Raw genomic sequence first — 19,350 nt, forward strand, 5'->3', positions numbered from 1 at the left:
TCATTCTGGAAAGTAGTGGTTTCCTGCTGTTCCTCCATCTTGTGCACTGGGATGGTAGCTCATAGCAGGGACTATTTCTTCCATTGATCTGCTTTTTAAAATGATTCTGTATAGACTGGACAGGAAGTAGATTATGGCATCATATTCCATCTTTTGTTGCCTGCACAACCAGAACAGGGCGAAATTAAATGGCTGCCTTAAATGGCTGAGGTCAAAGCTATGCCAGGTAGGTTGTGTACAGTGCTTTTAGCTTATTGTACTGGTTTGATATAAAATCAGGTGCATTGCTTGGGGCAGGCAGGCTTGTATTGTTGGGTACATGCAGTCTTCAAATGAAACCTTTTGTTAAACTGTTTAATTGCTATGCATCAAGTTATATGAACAGTCCTTGGTCTGTGGTTCATTTTGGCTGTATTATATGGCTCTGTATGTCAAAAAACAAAACCGATTCCAGAGGAGGTAAAGGCTTTCAATTGGATATGTACTACAAACAAATATCAGCAATTGACAGCTTAACATTTTAACAGAATCATTTGGATACATAAGCAACATGCTGAATTTATGACTTGAAATATGTTTTGCTTGAAGAAGCTGCAAAGCCATTTGTCTAATAAATAAAAACACTGCACCTAAAAGAATCTCCTTTATTTCACTGTGCCCTTCAGGGTTATGCTGCGTTAATGTTCATCATCATTCTGTATTGATTGCATTATAAAGCTGTGGGCAGTGGATGACATGACCTGAATGTCCAATCTGTGTTCTCAGTAACAAACCCCTGTCAATGATGTGAAAAGCACTTATGAGTTCCAGAAATATACTTTCCCCTTTAGCTAGATAGCCATCTGTTCAAGAAAGTCTTCAAAATGTGTAATAATGATGCTGCAAATACTACTACTACCACTACTGGCAATTTACAAGACCAGGAAGCGCAAGAAAATCGAGGAGGGTCTCTTTGACTGTGGGGCCATGTTCAGGGCCCTTGTCTGATCCCGGCTAAGTTGAAGCACGCCCACGCGGAGTCTGCTGGCAACATGGCCACCTTTGTCAACCAGTGAGCTCTAGGGGGCATGCTCTGTACCACCTCACCTTTGATTCTGAACAATTAATTTACAGTCCTTTTTTATACATGTTTTTTGTTTAATTAGTTAAGGTTCGTCTTGTTTAGCACCCCCAAGGGTGCTAATTTGAATTTTTTTCTAGTGGTGTAGTCTGGGCATATGGACCTTAAATGCGACTGCTACTACCCTGTTCATGGCTCCAGCATGGACTACACCACACATGCTCTGTACCACCTCCCCTTTGGTTTTGCGAATTTAATTTACAATCCTTTTTTGACCGGTTTTCGTTTAATTAGTTAAAAGCCCATCCCTTTTAGCATTCTCAAATTGAGGATGCTAATTAGAATTCCTGTACATTGGACAGTCCAATCATGGGCTTTTAAATAGGACTAGAGCTACTACTAATACTAATGCTACTTCTACTACTACTACTACTAATAATAATAATAATAATAATAATAATAATAATAATAATCAGCTGAACAGGCTGCAGTTTCAGACAAGCAATTGGGTTTCCACAGGACAAAACTGAGACCAACAGTTCTTAGGTGAATAAAAGCATGCAATAAAAACAAAACAACAATTTATGATACATTTCTTATTTGTAAATAGGGAAGGTTACAGCATATTTTAGGCTTGCAAGCCGACTTACTCTATCTGTGAGAAGGCCTCCTAATGTTCCAGTGTAAGTATGTGGTGTGGACCTGTGCTGAGCCCCCCATAACTCATATAACAGAGGCCTGCAACAGCCACCATCTCCAAATGATTTCCCATCATGTTCCAGCATGAACCGGAAGTGAACCGTGACCTAGGATGAGTCGCTTCTTAATACATTGGCAAGCCACTTCTTTCTTCTTCTTTAGCGTGTGCTGTTCTTGCGCAACCAAGCAACTGCTGAATCAACAGCTGTGTGTAGAACACGGGAGTCCACCCCGAGAAACTTGTCAGCGGGCAGTCCTCCACAGCGTGAAGCATTGTCTGTTTCTGCCCACATGAGCAGAGTGGGGTGTCTACGAGGCCCCAGTCATAAAGACATGCTGCACACTGACTGTGACCACTACGGTAGCGACTGAGTAAAGTCCAATCTTGGCGTGGCAGGTCAAAGCCGGGCGGGCGGTCTGTTGGGTCAGCAATGAGGAATTGGTTGAGTGTCGCTCTGGAACCACTCCTCTTGCCACTGGGTTGTTGATGATCAATCAGGGTCAGGAAGTGACAGCCAGACTGGGCATCTAGATTCCAGATGCATCTTTGGTGGATGGAGGATATAGTCATGCAATGGTAGTGCCGGGTTATCCTGGATCTTGTTGACGATTTTGACCACTGCTTCCTTGCGCCGAATGTGTGGAGGCCACTGAACCACCTTTTGCATACAATGTGATACATTTACTATATATTTCTTCTTTTTATTTTTGCAGGAAATGCTATTATTTTTAATGGCACACGACTGGCGCCTGAACATTATAATTGTTAGATTATACTGATATCCAGGGATTATTTTTAGAAATAGAGGAAAAGAGAATTAATCCATGTTTTCATTACCAAAAATGACAAAATAATAATAAAAATAAATCAATAAATAAAAATAAAGCTTCTTGAGATTCATTTTTGAGAAAGAAAATAGCCGTTCCTGGAGTATAAAATTGATCTATCGAGGCAGGAAACAAGTGCACCAAATTGCAGCATTCACATAAGAGAGGGAGGAAGGTCATTAGCAATTCCACTGAACAAACCTAAGTGCAGATGCAATACTGGCAGAGATATCAAAGTGAGCAGACCTAAATGATGCATGACAGCATAGTGTTTTTCACTTACACAGGAAATCATGCTTTTTAGCCTGATTATATCCTGGCATAATTCTAAAGCAGGCACAGCTAAAGCTTAGTTTAACCTTTTCTTAGAATGAGGAGCATGTGTATTCACTGAGGAGCATGCACCATGAAAACTAATGGATCTGTGCTGAAAAAAATGTAACAACGACCTGCCTAAGGGCATAACACACTGTATTTACCAACAGTCATATGGGCTTGGTTATTAATGGGATTTAAGTCCAATGCTGCACTGAATAGATTGAAGCCATTGAACCACAACACCAATGGAAACTATTTCAGCTAAAGCGCTTCTCCCTCATAATCTGGGTGTGCCAGTTTGCATGATATTAGAAGAATTGAGGTTAAAATACATTTGAAATAACTAGACCAAAACACTAAGAGACAGCGGCAGCTCCTTTACAGGGTAACCCATTTAAAGTTAGACTTTCCCAAGGCTTCTCTAACCTTATAGCAGCTTTAGTACTACATTTAAAAAAAAAAAAAAAGTATAACTGCATGCAATTGTTTAATGATAACACTGCATAGAATGAGACAAAAAAAATAATAAATCACACTCGCTGTTTGTTTTGTTATTTAATATTTATTTAAACGCTTATGATTTTACTGATGCTCTTGTCTTTGTATTAGACAATGTTACTGAGCTTTAGCACTAGACCGAACATGATTAAAGCTGATTATACACTGCCATCTTGTGGCGGAATGGTGCTCTATTACAGATGTAACAAGAATCATGAAGTCACAAAGTCAGCAATACAGTATTTGTCAAGTGTTTTAGGATTATTTTAAACCCAGAGCGTTTTCACCAATGTAAATGCTTCTTTGGTTAAAAAGGGGAATCCTAAGTGTGGTAAAGGAACATTGTATGAGATTAATTTTCCATGGTTTGTTTCCTGGGAATGTTCTTACATTAATTAGGTAACACTGCTTGCACAGGGTAAGATAAGTCAGTACAAGACTGACCCCTGTGTCATGGAAGAGGTAAATGCATGCAAAAGGAAATAAACTAGGTCTGTAAAAGCGATCACAACCGAGTCTGACTCTGTACAGTGGTTAGGATCTGGTGCTGAAGACCACAAGTTATTACCAATGTGGGGTTATTATCCATATATCTTTATAATGAATTATATGGGAATATTACATTTAACATAATAATAATAATAATAATAATAATAATAATAATAATAATAATAATTCTTAGTTTTACACTGCCAACCCCCACAGGTGTCATTTATACATATTTTATTAACTTCTTATGGATGCTTAATACAATTATCATAATAAGACATCCTGATGAAATTGTACGTAAATGTTCACAACATGCTTTAAAAAGAAAGTTCAGAATTGACCAAGTGTACTATAATGTATTTTCTGTTCCACACTTTGCACAGATTTTGATTTTTTTTTGTTTTAGTGTGTATAATTTTATAGTTACTGGTTGATTCTTCTTCACAGTCAATTGCATGGGAGAGTTTAAAACAACTTCTATTCCACAATCCGATGTGAAAATCATCTGGAAGGTGCAAAAATGTACTTTCCAGGCTCTGTGAAGTATCTGACACCAAGAAGCAAAAGTGTTAATGTACTGAAAACATATGAAGCACAAAACTGTTAACCCGGCAATGCTCATGTCATTGAAATTCATGTTAATTGGAATTGCATAAGTACTTGCCACTGCTGAACTTATATTATATATATATATATATATATATATATATATATATATATATATATATATATATATATACATTTCTGAAGTATTGATAATGTAAAAATATGAGTTATACTAAGTTATTATATCTGTGTTTACTGTTGTAGAAATTACAGAGGCAGCTTATGAATCCCAATGTTAGCTTTACAGTGTGGCAACTTTATAATCAATCAGAGTGGAGGATAGGCGGTATGCGTTCCTGAATACTAACACACAAGCAGGATTTCTGCTAACACAGAAGTGGGTGTCCTGTATCTACTAGCACCTTAAAATAGGGGACAATTACTTTTTAAAGTGTGGATCAATGTCTACCAACAAGTTAAATACATGATGTGTCATACTTTAGAACTATACAATTAAAACGTGTAACAGAAGAACAAGATGTATATATTTAGCATATATAAAATATATTCCATCCACATGCATATAACGGAACTTGGAAGCATTTTCCTGGGTTAAAATCAACCTGTTACACTTACAGCAGCTGTGTTAATACACTTATAAAGTAAAGAGCTTTCCTTGCTGCTCATACACAGGACATCATGATGGACACTGTTAAGAATTGCCTAGATCCAGCAAAGCAGAATGATGCATTTTCAAAGCTGCAGTGCTGGACAGTTTCCACTTCGTTAAAGTAAACCAAATTCAAATTTGTTAAATGCTCAACAAATGTTTATTAAATATCTGTAACATAAAATTTACTCAATTCTTATAAGAATAGTTTTTGACTGTTTTATATTAAATTAGTACATATTTACAACAAACAAAACAAAAAACACATCAAATATAACAATTGTGGGGAAGAAAACTTTACTGTAAAGCGGCAAACAAGCCTCTTAATGTTACAAAATAAAGAATCATCCATAACTATTAAGACACTCAACAGTGCTAATTTTAGGAATACTAAAAGAAATCCAATGGCAAGCGTTTCTATTAGCAGTCTTTTGCAATGCCTTCAAAAAGTTTCTTGTAGTATTACAAAACAAAGAATGGATGGAATTTGGCGTGAGCTTTGCTTCACAAACAGAACACTTTAGCGAATCTTACGAGAGCTGTTCATGATGCAAATGACCATATGCATGCTGCTGTTGCCTTAACAATGCCAGTTACTATACCTCAGCATGTGTTGCTGGTAATAATTGCACTCCAGCTTGGGCCCTGCTAAAATGTATGCTGCATTCTTGTTGTACAGCGGCTTGATGGTCACATGCTGTATGACTTCTAACAGATTTTTTTTTATTTTTGTATAACAGTTCTTAAAAATAAAGGTAACATACCCAGTACAGCAGATTCACAAATATGAATGAAAGTGAGAAAGACATTCAGAAATAATTGCCAATGTAATGGGGGTTTCCAATTCGGCAGCAGTTTAAAAAACAAACCAGTTTCTTTACAATGTAGAATGTTTTAGCCCCCTTGCTCTGCTGCTCCTTGGCTTCAGTTTTTGTGTCGCTGTTGGACAGGCTGCAGTTCCTTACAGCTGAAGCATCCTCTTTCTTTTTTGCTTGCCTGGAGTTGCTCGCAATCGTTGTCACGACTCCATGCATGTTTGGGCGCTGTGAGACTGATGTAGACCACATGACAATACAATAGTAGTTAATAGTCAATATTTTAGGCATCTCCACCAACCAAAATTATACAAAGGGACTTAGACAGCCCATATTTTAATAATGTGCATAATTGCCAATGCATCTGGAGATGCTTTAATAGAAAAAATAAATAAGTGTATATTGTGAGAAAAAAACATCATATATATATATATATATATATATATATATATATATATATATATATATATATATATATATATATATATATATATATATATATACAATGTTTACAATGTAGAAATATGTTTTACTCATGTGGTATACTGTTCAATCTCTTATATAAAAAATCAAAATAGGAAAATAATACTACTACAATACTTATTGTTAAGATGCTGTTAAATGCTACAGTGCCTTTTTCTTAACATTTCACAGTCACCCCCTGCGGATTAAATGGGTTATATGTTATGCACTGTACAGCTATAGTATGTGTGCATTGTTAAAGTAAGCTAAAGTAATACATGTTTTTACATACAAACTAAATTTACTGATATTGACTTTTTTTTTTAAGGTTCAATAGTATCAGCGTTCTCAATTTAGACAATGCAATATGTTTAAATATGAAGCTTACCATTAACAGACTGGAAGAATCAGGGTGATGAAGGGTGCAGAAGTGAGCCACTGCATATTCTATCAGAGCCCCCAAGATGAAACTGAAACAGATTCCCAAATACACATCGATGGCTTTGATGAAGCAGTTAGCATTAGGTAGGGAGGTCCTGGCTCCCAGCATCAGTGTTGTCATAAGGACTGTTGTGACGCCTACAGACACAAACACATACTGGAAGGAGCTGCTGGAAAGGGACAGCACATCAGCATCCTCAACATTATAAAGAGGTAGTGAATCAACATCTCACCCTGAACACCCTGCCAGCAATGACTCAATCAGAAGGAAATGAAAGCACTTCTCAGTCAGCTGCACAAGGTATTCCATGCCATTATTTGCATGCAAAATTGAGCAACACTAACAGAAATATTACAAGGAAGACAAGGATAACTCATACTGTATTTTATTTGGTCTAATTGGCTGCTGAATGCTATTGTGAATGGTTTTGCCATGTGGTCCACTCAGATCACAAGAACTCAATTGATTGAGACCCCTGTCTGGTCTCAGAACAGGCCTCCGATGTAAATTCCAGTTTAGTACCACCCAGTGGTACACAGGTAAAGTGCCACCCGGTGGTATACAATGGTTATCTAACTGCCATTGACATTCTTGACCTTCAATGGGAACGGGAACAGGTTTTTGGAACTGTTTGCTGAGAGGATCAGACTGTTTGGCTAAACAAAACTGACAAGCTGTAGGGGAGGAAAGAGGAATTGTTTTGCCAAATCACATTGTGCATGTCTAACCTGTTCGGTCTCATGAAAATATGCCTTACTGTACTGTATGTGACTTTATGTGTGTTCTGCATGACTCTGTAGTTCATTTTGGTTCAATTTTGTATAACTGTACCTTCCTGAATTGTTTCTATGCTCCTCTCTGTTAGGATTGAAGTAGGCTGCATAAAGTATTCACTGTAAAAGCACCCATTCATAACTTAAACCAGCGCTATTTGTCCTAAGAAGGCAAACATCAGATACTGCACAAGCTTATCTGTGCAACCAACTGAAACTTTAGACATGCCTAGTTATGGGAGCAAGGATCCCATAACTAGGCATAAACATTTACAGCAGTGAGGCAGGGAGCACTCTAAGCTGGAAAGGCAGCAATGGGTTTGTAGTCTATTCTATCTCTTCTAGATGTAAACTTTGATATATTCACACCCTGATTTCAACTAACTTTCAGTGTTTGATTTTCTCCCATGCCAGCAAGGTTGTTAAAGGCACTTACCTATACAGATTTGCACGGGAACTAAAGACTGGCTGATCCAGAACGATACCTATAATGGAACAACAAGCAGGCTTGATGGCACGTAGGTCTCCAGAATAAAATACAAAATATTCTTTTTGAGGTCAAAGTGAAAAACCAATTGGGGTAGTGGCCTGTGAAGAAACAGAAAGATCAAGGTGTGAAGTGTTTTCCTGTGTTGTACACTATACTGCTAGCAGAGGAATAGATGTAGAGTTCTGGGTCAAACGCCTGCAGTGCAGTAGAATTTCAGGAGGTGGTCAATTTCGAACTGTTAGCATGACTACAGATATTCCTGTCATAAGGGTTTCTTGTACAGTATTTAAACTGAAAATGACAAGCAGAACTGCAGAGAAGGGATTCTATTCAAAGAAATCCCATCTGCTGTGAAGGTTTCAATGAATATGTATTTCTTAATGTCTACACTGATGGCATGCTTGGTTATTCTCAGCATTGACACGCTGTGGTTTCAAATGTCAGGGTTAATAGTAATTAGATACCATTATTAATTAACTTTAAATTGCATAAGCTTGAATGACAATATATATTTGAAAGGAAAGTCTTGATCAGAAGTACTGACACTCAGTCTGTGTACCTTTCTTAAAAAATGGGTATTGCCTGCTTTGGATGTGGATGTAGTGGAGAGATTCTGAACAGCATTTAAAGCAGTATTTCAGGATGTTTCAACTGGATCCACATCTGCAATTGAAGTTGCCCCAGCTCGTACTGATTTGATAAGATGTTTTTCATTTTGGACAGGGTTACAGTATATATTCTGTATATTTTTCTTCCACTTAGAAATTGCTGAATAAAAAGAACGTTACAATTGCAGGTTTGTTATTAGGTTTCATAGCATGTGGGTTAAGCTGATGCATAATGTAAACACAAATAAGAAAAACGAAAAAACAGCACTACTGGTTTACTGGTGATAAGCAATAAGCTGAAACCCCACAAACTACAGCCAACTTAAAGTTGATTGAATTTTTCACTGCCGTCTTGCAGGTTTGAGATGACCTTGTTTCATGCATTACACACTGGTATAGTGGCAAAATCACACCCCGCTGTGAGTTGCCAGGCATGACATAAACTGCAGCACTAAATAATGCCTTGTGGCATCACCTGCTGCATTCCATGCTATTGAGACAACCAGGCATTTTAAACTGGAGGAGGAATTATACACGGCATGTTGATTTAAAATATATCACTCCTACGAGAGGCAATGAGACAACGCTGTATTCAAACAGAGCTGAAAGGCATGCCTCATGTTGCTGTTAAAACATCTGCTAGGTGGTCGGCTATCACAGGGAAAGACATAACAGATTTATACTGATGATAAAGAAAGATTTACTGTAGAATAACACAACTTGATGGGTTAAAAATGTATTATGTAATACTACTGACTTTCTCAGTTTGTTTGCAGATTACCAAGGTGAGAGGACTGTATAAAATAGAGAGTGTAATGTATATAGCTATTGCTGTAAAAATCTTATCCATGAATGAGAGCAAAAGAAATGTATTACATATCTGTTTATGGAACTCGATTATTCTGTTTTTTTTTTCATAGCAATACAAGTTATATCATTAGGTGTGGGAGTTATTAGTAACTGGTGATTACTTCTGTAGTGCAATAGAAAAGAACATTGTTATTTTGTTATGTTTTTTAAAGTACCGCACTTTTGAGATCAACCATCTACTAGGAACTGGATCAACAGAATTGGGCCAAATGGCCTCCTGTTCGTAAAATTGCTATATGTTCTCATACTGTAAGCAGAAGTTATTTAATTCAGAAACATATTAAAATAATGTATGCAAATTCAAATAAATTTCAATAGATCAGATATTATTATTACTATTATAATTTTCAAAATGATCTAAAAAATGATACAGTTTGTTCTTATATACCTTTGAATTGCAGTGTTGTTATTAATGCATCCATAGATGAATTGTTTTGAATTGTTGTTTCAGGGAATAAAGCATGCAGTTATTTGTGATTCATGGCAATGTCCCCATAGATTCACTGATTTATCAGTCTGGTAAATGGCTTCTGACATTGATGTGTGATAATCTCCCACTGTGTGCTGGGCTAAACACAGCGTGTCTAACCCACGACTGAATGATTCCCTCTGGTCCAGTAAAACATTACATCATTAATGTTATAACCCTCTGAAAAACAGAAACCATAGAATAACACCAACAAGCCCAAACATCAAGTAGTTTCCTCATTAACAATATGACATTCCCATTATTGTAACTGCATAGTTTCACCTCTAGGGGGTGCTAAAGAATCACATTCTTCCAAGCTGTGAATTTAGGGAATCTGGGTTTTTTATGATGAAACAAATTAGAAGGGGCTGTCTGGCAATTCTCAGTGACTTTTTAAAAGTTTCTTACAGCTTTCTAGTTGCAGGGTACATGTCTGCTTGTCTATTGGATATTTTGTTAAATCCATATTGCAGGCAACAGTGGTAGTTAGCATCAGGTTTCATGTGAACAGTCAGAGGATCGATTGACAAATATGTTCTGTATTTTAATAAACCAGGTATTTATAGCAAATTTACCTGTCATCAAAAGCATGGCTCAATACAACTCACACACAACTGTTACAACTTAGTTTATCAACAGGAAACTAACTTGCACATACATTCTATTTTCTACAGTGATGTCATGAAGGAAATATTTCTTTGAATCCACTATGAAAGTATCAGGAACCCAAAGCAATTCTACAAGTCTTCCATCTAAGCTCAAACTCTTATTGCCATCGAAGCACAGGCGTTCATCAGTCCATCGTTGTCTCAAAAATATAGTTGCAGTATAATCCTACAAAAAAAAGTGCACTATTTTTTTAAATATATTCCAGCTATATAAGCTGATAAAATATATTTGATAGAATGGCATATATATATATATATATATATATATATATATATATATATATATATATATATATATATATATATCGATATAATATATATATATATATATATATTGTACGGCCTGGGGAATGCTTGGGACTTTAATACTCTGCTTGAATACTAAAGCCTTTTGTTTCCCATTCCATTTTAAATTCACAAGAAAGCAGATAACAAGAAACCCTTACCATATTTATTTCTGATATTTTGTCAATACTTGCAATATCCAGGCTCATTCCAACACTGAGAAGCCCATCTAGAGTAAAAGTATAACAATTAAGCTACATAGTGGTTCACGTCTCAGTAGTTGCATCCTTCCTTCTGCACGTAGATTGTGAGGTCTGACACTTGCCATGTGATACATGTCCTTCCCTCCTGTATGTAAACTACACAAGTAGTGTTCTGGCAAACACTCGTGGAGATTTAGGAAACAAGCAGACATGAGTTTAATAGAGTCTGTTGCAGCACAACGGAACAGCCTGGGGAAGCCATCGTCAAGAATTTTAAGTGATAGCTAAGGGTGATTAACCAGGGCATCAACTAAACGTATGTGAAAATTGTCTGGGAAAATATCCAGGGAAGTTATTTAACTGTCTGCCTGTCAGATTTCCAGATGGATTTTCTAATAGATTGATTACACAGTGTATAATGGGGAAGTGTTTCAGTGAGATTTTAATGAATCCACTGACAAGACATATTTCACACACAAAAAAAGAGAGTTCAATAACAAACATTGTTGATAGCTGTCATGCACTTCAATTTTAAAATGTAATTTCTGGCAAATTGTTTAATATGATATACTGTACTGTCAAACAGCTATCACATCTGTGACAGCCAGTCTTCCAATTTTAAGATACTATTGTAGTTTCTAAAGATTTTGGCTAACAACTACAGCATGTAGAACAGTATCCCATAGCAAATGCCCGTGGATACAGTAGTTTAATCAAAATCAGATTAGTACCCAATAAGAGCCTTTAATACCATCCCTCAGGTTTCAGTACCTTGAAAACTTCAGGTAAAAAAATTAAGGTTTTTTTTTTAAGATACATCTGTTAGACAAACAAATCAGTGGCCAGGACTCTTACTCACGAGTCAAGTCTAAGATTCTGACACTCTGAAGAACATGTGTCAAAGAGTGTTCATGCCAACTTTACGCTATTCATGAAATCAAACTTGTCACTTTCAGTTTTGACCATGCTGTATTCTACAAATCTGCAGAGTTGATGTCACCTGCTTTAAAAAATCAGACCTGAGGCACTCTCTGGATTCCATTCAAATGCAAAGTCCATCCAAAACGATGACATCACAATGGGTCGCGTACCTCAGCCACTTAACAGTATTCCCTGCATAGACTTTCCATCTTTTCAATGAAATGGTCAATGGACTAATTAAAGGTTGGTAATGATGAAATTATAGCTGGATTTTTGTATAATTAATAATAAAGCCATGGGGTTATTGTAAATGTGTGCTTGCTATAAGTGAAATACTGTATGTATCTTAATTCCAGTACTGTGTGACGTGCTGTTGTATTTCCTTGTGGGTAGGGTACAAATGTTGAGGTCACCACATGAAATATTCTGAGTAATGCAATAGGAAAAGTATTTTCAGTGAAACTCAGACACACTCCTCACTGATGTATGATGATGATGATGATGTATATACTGATGTGTAGATGCATGCCAATACACAGTTTTATATAATCAAGAGTTTTTTGTTTAAATAATATATTAAACTCAGTTTCTATGGAAGTGATAATATCAATAAGACATGTTTTATCTTAGCACATATGCACATTTCAAAATTGAGCTTATAGGATTCATGTAGACACCAGAAATACAGGACACACACACACACACACACACAAAATTTGACACAAATAGCAAAACAAAAGCAAACAAAAGCAACAGGCGCTGAAAAACACTGGTCTTAAACAGGAAGAGAACTTTGGCCCTTTTCTCTTCCTCTATTTTCACGGCTCTCGTTTGGTTGCTAAGATACGGGACCTAAACAGAAAGGAGCCCAGTGGTGCCGAGAAATTGCAGACGTTTGAAAAAGTTAGAATTAAAAAAAAAAAAAAAAAAACAAAAAAAAAATTAAAACATATGCAGCGTGACAGAGGTAAGCGACTTAGTTATTTTATACAGCCAATACAAGAGCATTATAGAAAGCTTTTATCACGTTTGTATCACACATACACACACACACACAACTACAGCGTGACGCAGTTTACCTGTTCTTTTTTTGTTGTTGTTGTATCCAATTAAACTTAGGGTCTGTTTCGTTTAATTTCAGGAAGAAACAATCTTCTAAAAAGAAAAGCGCTATGGACATGAGCATTCGGCAGCTTTTAGCTGCAGCTGAAAATCATAAAGGTACTTTTTTTTTTTTGAAAGCATTAAAGAAACAAAGTACTGATAAAGTAAGTTATATTATGCTTTGTTTTTGATTTGTTGGACACACAATTACTTTGATTATTATTATTATTATTATTATTATTATTATTATTATTAATTATGCAAGTGTTTTGATTATTTCTAGACGTTGAGGCATTGAAGAATGCATATGACTTGATCAAAGTGGGGACCAAAGAAAGAGTGACAGTTGATACAATAGCGAGCTTCAGTCCTGATTTATATGTTCTCTGCGCAGAACTAGCATTCCAGGTCGGTATCTGCTGAAAACACACCTTCCAACAGTGTGAAATTCTGCGGTTGCAGATTCTGAGAATACCGACCCCATACCACATTCAGTGGTTTTTCGTATTTACTTTGCCTTTTGGTCACTTGATGTGTTAAAAGTAAAAGATGCTTGGTGTATTATTTCCAAACCTCATTATACTGTATTTTTATTGTATGCAGTAATGTTAATAAGCAGGTCTCTAAATAACCCAGGGGGAAAAAAGCCAACTGGATTAATATGGAACATTTAGATCTGCAACTGTTTAGATAATTAAAATAGTGCTCTGTCTATTGTGTTAAATTGGTAGGGATTTCCACACACCTGCACTTATTTCACATATTTTTGAATGACATGAATGACTTTAAACAACATTTAAGGGTGTGAGATTGCAAAACAGTTGTGAAAGCTCTAGATGTTGATTAACCATGTAGGTCTACATTTAGTGCATGATGTTTTTGATTTAATGTTGTAAAACTTAAGTGCTTTTTCACTTTCATTTGATTTTACTACATAAGTACAGTAGGCCCTGTATGAAAGATTGTTTTTGAAAACTAACACATTTGTTTTCAGCTGGGTAGCAAGGAAACCAGCAAGAACTGTCTACAGATGTACTTTAAAGACAAACCTCCATCCAATCAGTTTCTTGGCAGAGCGTATGTGTGCCAAGGCCAGATAAATGCACCGGTGACTGCTGGAAATCCAGTGAGTAATGTTAAAATCTGAAAATATGTTTTTATTTATTGTTAAAAAAAAATGACAGTATACTAGTGGGGAGTGTTGCTTCATACTTCATATGTAAAATGTATTTATCAATCAGTTTTTCTGCTTTACATTGCAATGTGTGGCTGCCCAACAGTAATAATTAAAATAATCACAAAAGTTCAATTTAGCCACCCAAAGAACTCTCAATTAAACAAGATTTATTTGAATATGAATTATTTGTGTTGTTTTTAGGAGGAACTGGACAAGGCCACTGTGTATTTTATGAAAGCAATTGATTTTTCAAAAAAGCACCCAAGGTATGTTGTTTTGGAGACGATATGGAGACGATATCTGGTAGGAGCAAATACGAGATTACAACCAAACACTGCGGTTCTGACCTTGCCCAGGTCACAATCAAAGCAGGCTTGAAAACATACCCCTGGTCTTGGTATTCGTTTATACAATTACAATTGCAGTAGGCATTTCATAAAGGATAACATTGTGTCAAACAATAATAAAACTAAAACCAATAATCTATTGTGTTTCATTCCTTGGTTGCATCCCAGACGAAACCCATTGTCAGCAGGAGTTTGTAGTGCTTGATGTCATGAGGGAAACACATCCTCATACACCCATACACTGTAAAGTCATTCCTCTTGCTGCTGCATGTGGCGATTTTCATGTTGCGGCTGCTGTCTGTAATTTAACCCAGGGGCTGTAGTGAAAATAGAGGCATCCACTGTCTTTTACTGGGGTGTACTGTGCTTCTACCTTATCGCAAAGAACGAATATGCTAATTCCATGACTACAGCAAGATTGTAACGCTGCAAGCATATTTTGGAATAGATTGGGGTGGCCCGAAGCTCCTCATAATGCCAAAAAAGAACTAAAAGTTATCTGGGATGATATAAAACAAACAGCAGGGTCTAATACATCTCACGGGTATTGTTATAAGTTCGGAGACATTTTAAACTGTTTGGAGACTTCAATTAAGAATTAGTTATACAAGTCTGTAATTAATACAAAGCATGAAATAATGTTTTTATATGGCAGTGGATTTTAATCTTTAACTTTTAATTGTTCTATTGTTACAAGTATTTCAGTAACATACATTCCCTGTTACGGATGTCAATTTATAATTGGATCTATCAGTTTAATTAAAATAAAAAGCTGATAACCATGATACAGTAGTACATACAGAGAAGTTTAGAATATGAATTAGCAATTAAATATTTAACCAATTCTCCAAATACATGCAAAAATGTATGTGTGACATACAGATGGAAGGATGTACGGACAGACAAACACCCTGTCTTCCCAGAATCTGATTTTCAAAATAACTTAAGCTAAATAATTTGAATACCAGTTTCTATGACAATTGGATAATAGTTCCCCAGATATATGGAAACGTGTAATGTGAATGCCTTCACTATATCCCCTTTGCAGATTATTTAATTCCCAGCGGGTGATAATAAAGGCATGCTTTTAATTGTCATTTAATAGAAAGTACTGTATACCCTTTTAGAGATAATTTCAAATATCATTTTTACTGTCTGTTAGCAATGGTTATGTCTGATGTGTTTGCCTATCTCCATTCTCAGAATGCCATCTATTAAATGCTCTAAAATAAGTCCAAACAAAGGCAAGGCAGATCTCCTGTGTGCTTTAACAACATGTTATATTATTTTGTTAACAGATACCACTTTATAACTTTCAATGCCTCTGTTCTTTACTGGACAATGGTCAGGCCATTTCTTAGGCCTGGCTTCCGTCGATGTTTGATCCCCACCTTAACTCAGGTTGTGAAAGCACTTGAAGAAATTGGAGAGTCTGACTTCAGCTGGAGGGCGCAGCTAATGTTGTGAGTGTTTAGAGTATTGCTTTTTGTAATCAGCTGTTGTTAGTTGGATTTTGACTCTCTTTAACCTCTAAATAATTTGCTTAAATACTTTTATTAAAGGAGTAAAGCTATAGTGCTTTTTCCAGCAAGTCAAAATCTTGCTCACGGATGCATTTCAGAATGCCTGTTGATCTTCAGTCCTGCATGGGTAGATTTGTATAAAAATGTAGAATAGGACAATGTTTTGTATTTTTTCTCACAAAAATGTCACCTTTACTGCTTGCAGGGAACTGGTGGAGTGTTTTTTAGATGCCGGAAAAGTAAAAGATGCAACCAGTTTTGCCAAAGTCACAGCTGAATTCATTGAGGCAAATGTCCCCTGTATGTACCAGAAGATATTTTCACTTCAGGTAGCTAGTGCTTCCATCAAGTATTATTGTCATTTAAAGTGCATAGTTATTTGTAGATATATGCTGCCATTTGTTGTAGCATTTCTGCAAGAGGAATGAGCAGTACTGTACTTGCACTTTTTTGTGGTCTCAATAATGTGGGTCATTAAACTGCTTTGTATTTTTTATGGAATCCATCTACTGTGTTAGTGATACTTGTCATGCATGTGATTTTAATTAAGCTAATACTCTAGACCCAGCCAATTGTCGAAATTATGTACAGTATCATTTTGGTTTCTTTATTAGAATTTTCTGTAGAGCTGTAATACTTTATTTTTCTTTTTTTAAGTGTAATTGCTGAATTTAGAATGGTTAGGTAGACATATTATATAACACATTAGACACTAAATAAAATGTACACATTTACATAATTTCATTCCATTCCATTCCATCAAGTATTAACTACAACTGATGTTCTTGTTTCAGGTGCGTCACAAATTACTAGATCCTGCTAAAGCAGCCAACAAAGCCAAAACAAACCTTGGTCTGAGAGTGATTTTTAATATACAGAAACTAAAATCGTAAGTACTTACTACATTCCTTGCTATAACCTAAACACAAAAGATAAAAAAAATTGTACCTATTTCACCATTCCAGCTTATACTATGAATAAGATGGTTATCTTTATGTTTTTATACCTTCTTTTATTATGTTATATGCTTAGTGTATAATGACAACATCTAATATAACATGTAATGTGTTGTACAGTCAGTTGGATTCCTTGGAGCCATTGAAAGACAGTACAACTAAGCTGAAAAACATGTACCAAGATCTGATGCAGTCAGATGGAGAACGTTCACTGTGTCCTTCTGATGACTCACCGACTTCCCAGATCACCAACACAGAGAGGTATTTGTAATTTTGTCACTATTACAAATATAAATGAGTCATTCAGTGTCAAATCAACTTGGGCCCCAGTACAAACACATCAGTTCAAATTGAGTATGGAATTAGAAAGCTCAACAAATGCCAGTATTGATAGGATAAAATATACTTCAGTTTTAATTATGTTAAATATATAGCATAAATTATAATTGTTGAACTCTGCTGGAGTGATAATGCAGACTATAGAAATAATACCAGAAATAGATGTCATGCAGATCTGATACTAGCATAGTAAATACCTTAGTTAGACAGGCTCCCACATCTGAGAGGTTTCAGCCATTAAGGTTAATTCAATTGCCCTGCAAAAAATACAGAAGCAGGAATATACCAAACTAGGCTGATGTGACTGTTCAATACTACATATGATCAATAACATGCAACTTGCTGTGTATTTTATGATATACTTGTATGGTTAGTATGTTTCTCAAACATCTCATAGCTACACATAACTAATCTTGAGTGATATTATCTATCCATACAACATTTTGTAAGTATATCTTATTAAATTCCTGTACAGGTGTGTTGGTAGATATAGAGAGATACATCAGAGAATGTCTTAGAAATATTGTCTGTGTATTGTCAGTGGTGCTGTAGTATGCTGCCTAAAGCTAATACATAATCAGTTAACAGTTTATTTGATGATCCTATCAATGTTCAACTTTGAAATGAAAAACCATAAACCAGCTCATAAAACATCTTCTATAATTGTAATTATTAAGATGTATTAGGAGTAACTTCTTAAGACTTAATTGTTAGAGATTGACAAGCATTCAAACACAAATATTATATACACAAATATTATTAGATGTAATGCATTTTTTCTGTATGGTATGTGTATTACCTATCCAAAGTGCTGAGTATTAGTAATCCACTGCAGCATTGAATCTCCTCCTACAGTATTCTCAGGTGGCTGATAGTGTCACATTTTTCTTATTGAATTAACGTGTCGTTGGGCATTGCAGTAACCTTTTTTTCATTTCCTACTGTAGGATTGCTTTGCTGGTAGATCTAGCTCATCTTTCACTGGAACTAAAGTGTCCTCAGGTGACAAAAGCTTGTTTATCTGATCTAAAGATGTTGGGAGTTACAGTAAGTGCAGTTATATAATGTGGTGTTCATTTGGTGGTGATTGGCAGGGGTGGGTTTAATCCCTATATGCACACACAAATAAAAGTTACATACACAAATAAAAGTAAATCCTTTTAGCTGTACTGTGTTTTGGATGCACATTTCCTATAGCATGAGGAATGTGTAAGGTATGTGTGTGCTATGTTATGACAATGGAGAAATAAATAATTTGGAGTTTCTAAACTACATGTAAACCAAACCATTAACTACCATAAAGCCAGATAAAAGTAGAGATGGATAGAAATTATTATACCCCAAATATTTCATTTAAATCTGGTCTACTGTAACTGGTATACAGTGTTTTTGGCAGTTTTTCTTTTTTCTTTAAAACTGTTAATGAGGTTTTTATCTGGAGCTGAAGTTGTATTTACAGTACTTGAATAATATGTATACCATTTTATTTTATTTTTTTCCTTAGGACAAAGGGAAACTTATTCAGATCGAGTGCTTGCAATGTGAACTTGAATTGCAAAAACATGGTACTAAGGCAGATGAATATTCCAGAAGTTATGTGGAGGTATTACAGCTGCAACTGTTACTTTACACATAATAATAAAAAAAAATAATATTTGTGCCTTCCACAAAAGGGGTGATACTTATGTCAGTTCTTTCTGTCACAAAAATTGCAGAAATACTCAAGGGCATAGGTGGGTATTCTAATTGTTACTTCAGGTTTAATTTTGTGTACGTAAGGATTTGGTTAT

General features: G+C 35.7%; 1 protein-coding gene and 1 pseudogene across 1 annotated transcript in view; one reads left to right on the forward strand and one right to left on the reverse strand.

The window, feature by feature from the left end:
* On the reverse strand, positions 1-11,199 carry LOC121321633 (annotated as a pseudogene).
* A 1,840-nt stretch (positions 11,200-13,039) lies between these two features.
* The window catches only part of LOC121321634 (cilia- and flagella-associated protein 46), a 42,207-nt gene continuing 35,896 nt past the window's right edge, over positions 13,040-19,350 (forward strand). Inside the window, exons 1-11 of the mRNA XM_041260634.1 lie at positions 13,040-13,081; positions 13,256-13,335; positions 13,502-13,626; positions 14,213-14,344; positions 14,597-14,661; positions 16,041-16,205; positions 16,471-16,594; positions 17,060-17,154; positions 17,342-17,482; positions 18,508-18,607; positions 19,065-19,163. Of these exons, the coding sequence (XP_041116568.1) occupies positions 13,287-13,335; positions 13,502-13,626; positions 14,213-14,344; positions 14,597-14,661; positions 16,041-16,205; positions 16,471-16,594; positions 17,060-17,154; positions 17,342-17,482; positions 18,508-18,607; positions 19,065-19,163 (1,095 nt within the window). The 5' untranslated portion in view covers positions 13,040-13,081; positions 13,256-13,286. The remainder of the gene's footprint in view (positions 13,082-13,255; positions 13,336-13,501; positions 13,627-14,212; positions 14,345-14,596; positions 14,662-16,040; positions 16,206-16,470; positions 16,595-17,059; positions 17,155-17,341; positions 17,483-18,507; positions 18,608-19,064; positions 19,164-19,350) is intronic.

This window comes from Polyodon spathula, chromosome 10 (assembly GCF_017654505.1).
Source record: "Polyodon spathula isolate WHYD16114869_AA chromosome 10, ASM1765450v1, whole genome shotgun sequence".
Taxonomy (NCBI): Eukaryota; Metazoa; Chordata; class Actinopteri; order Acipenseriformes; family Polyodontidae; genus Polyodon; species Polyodon spathula.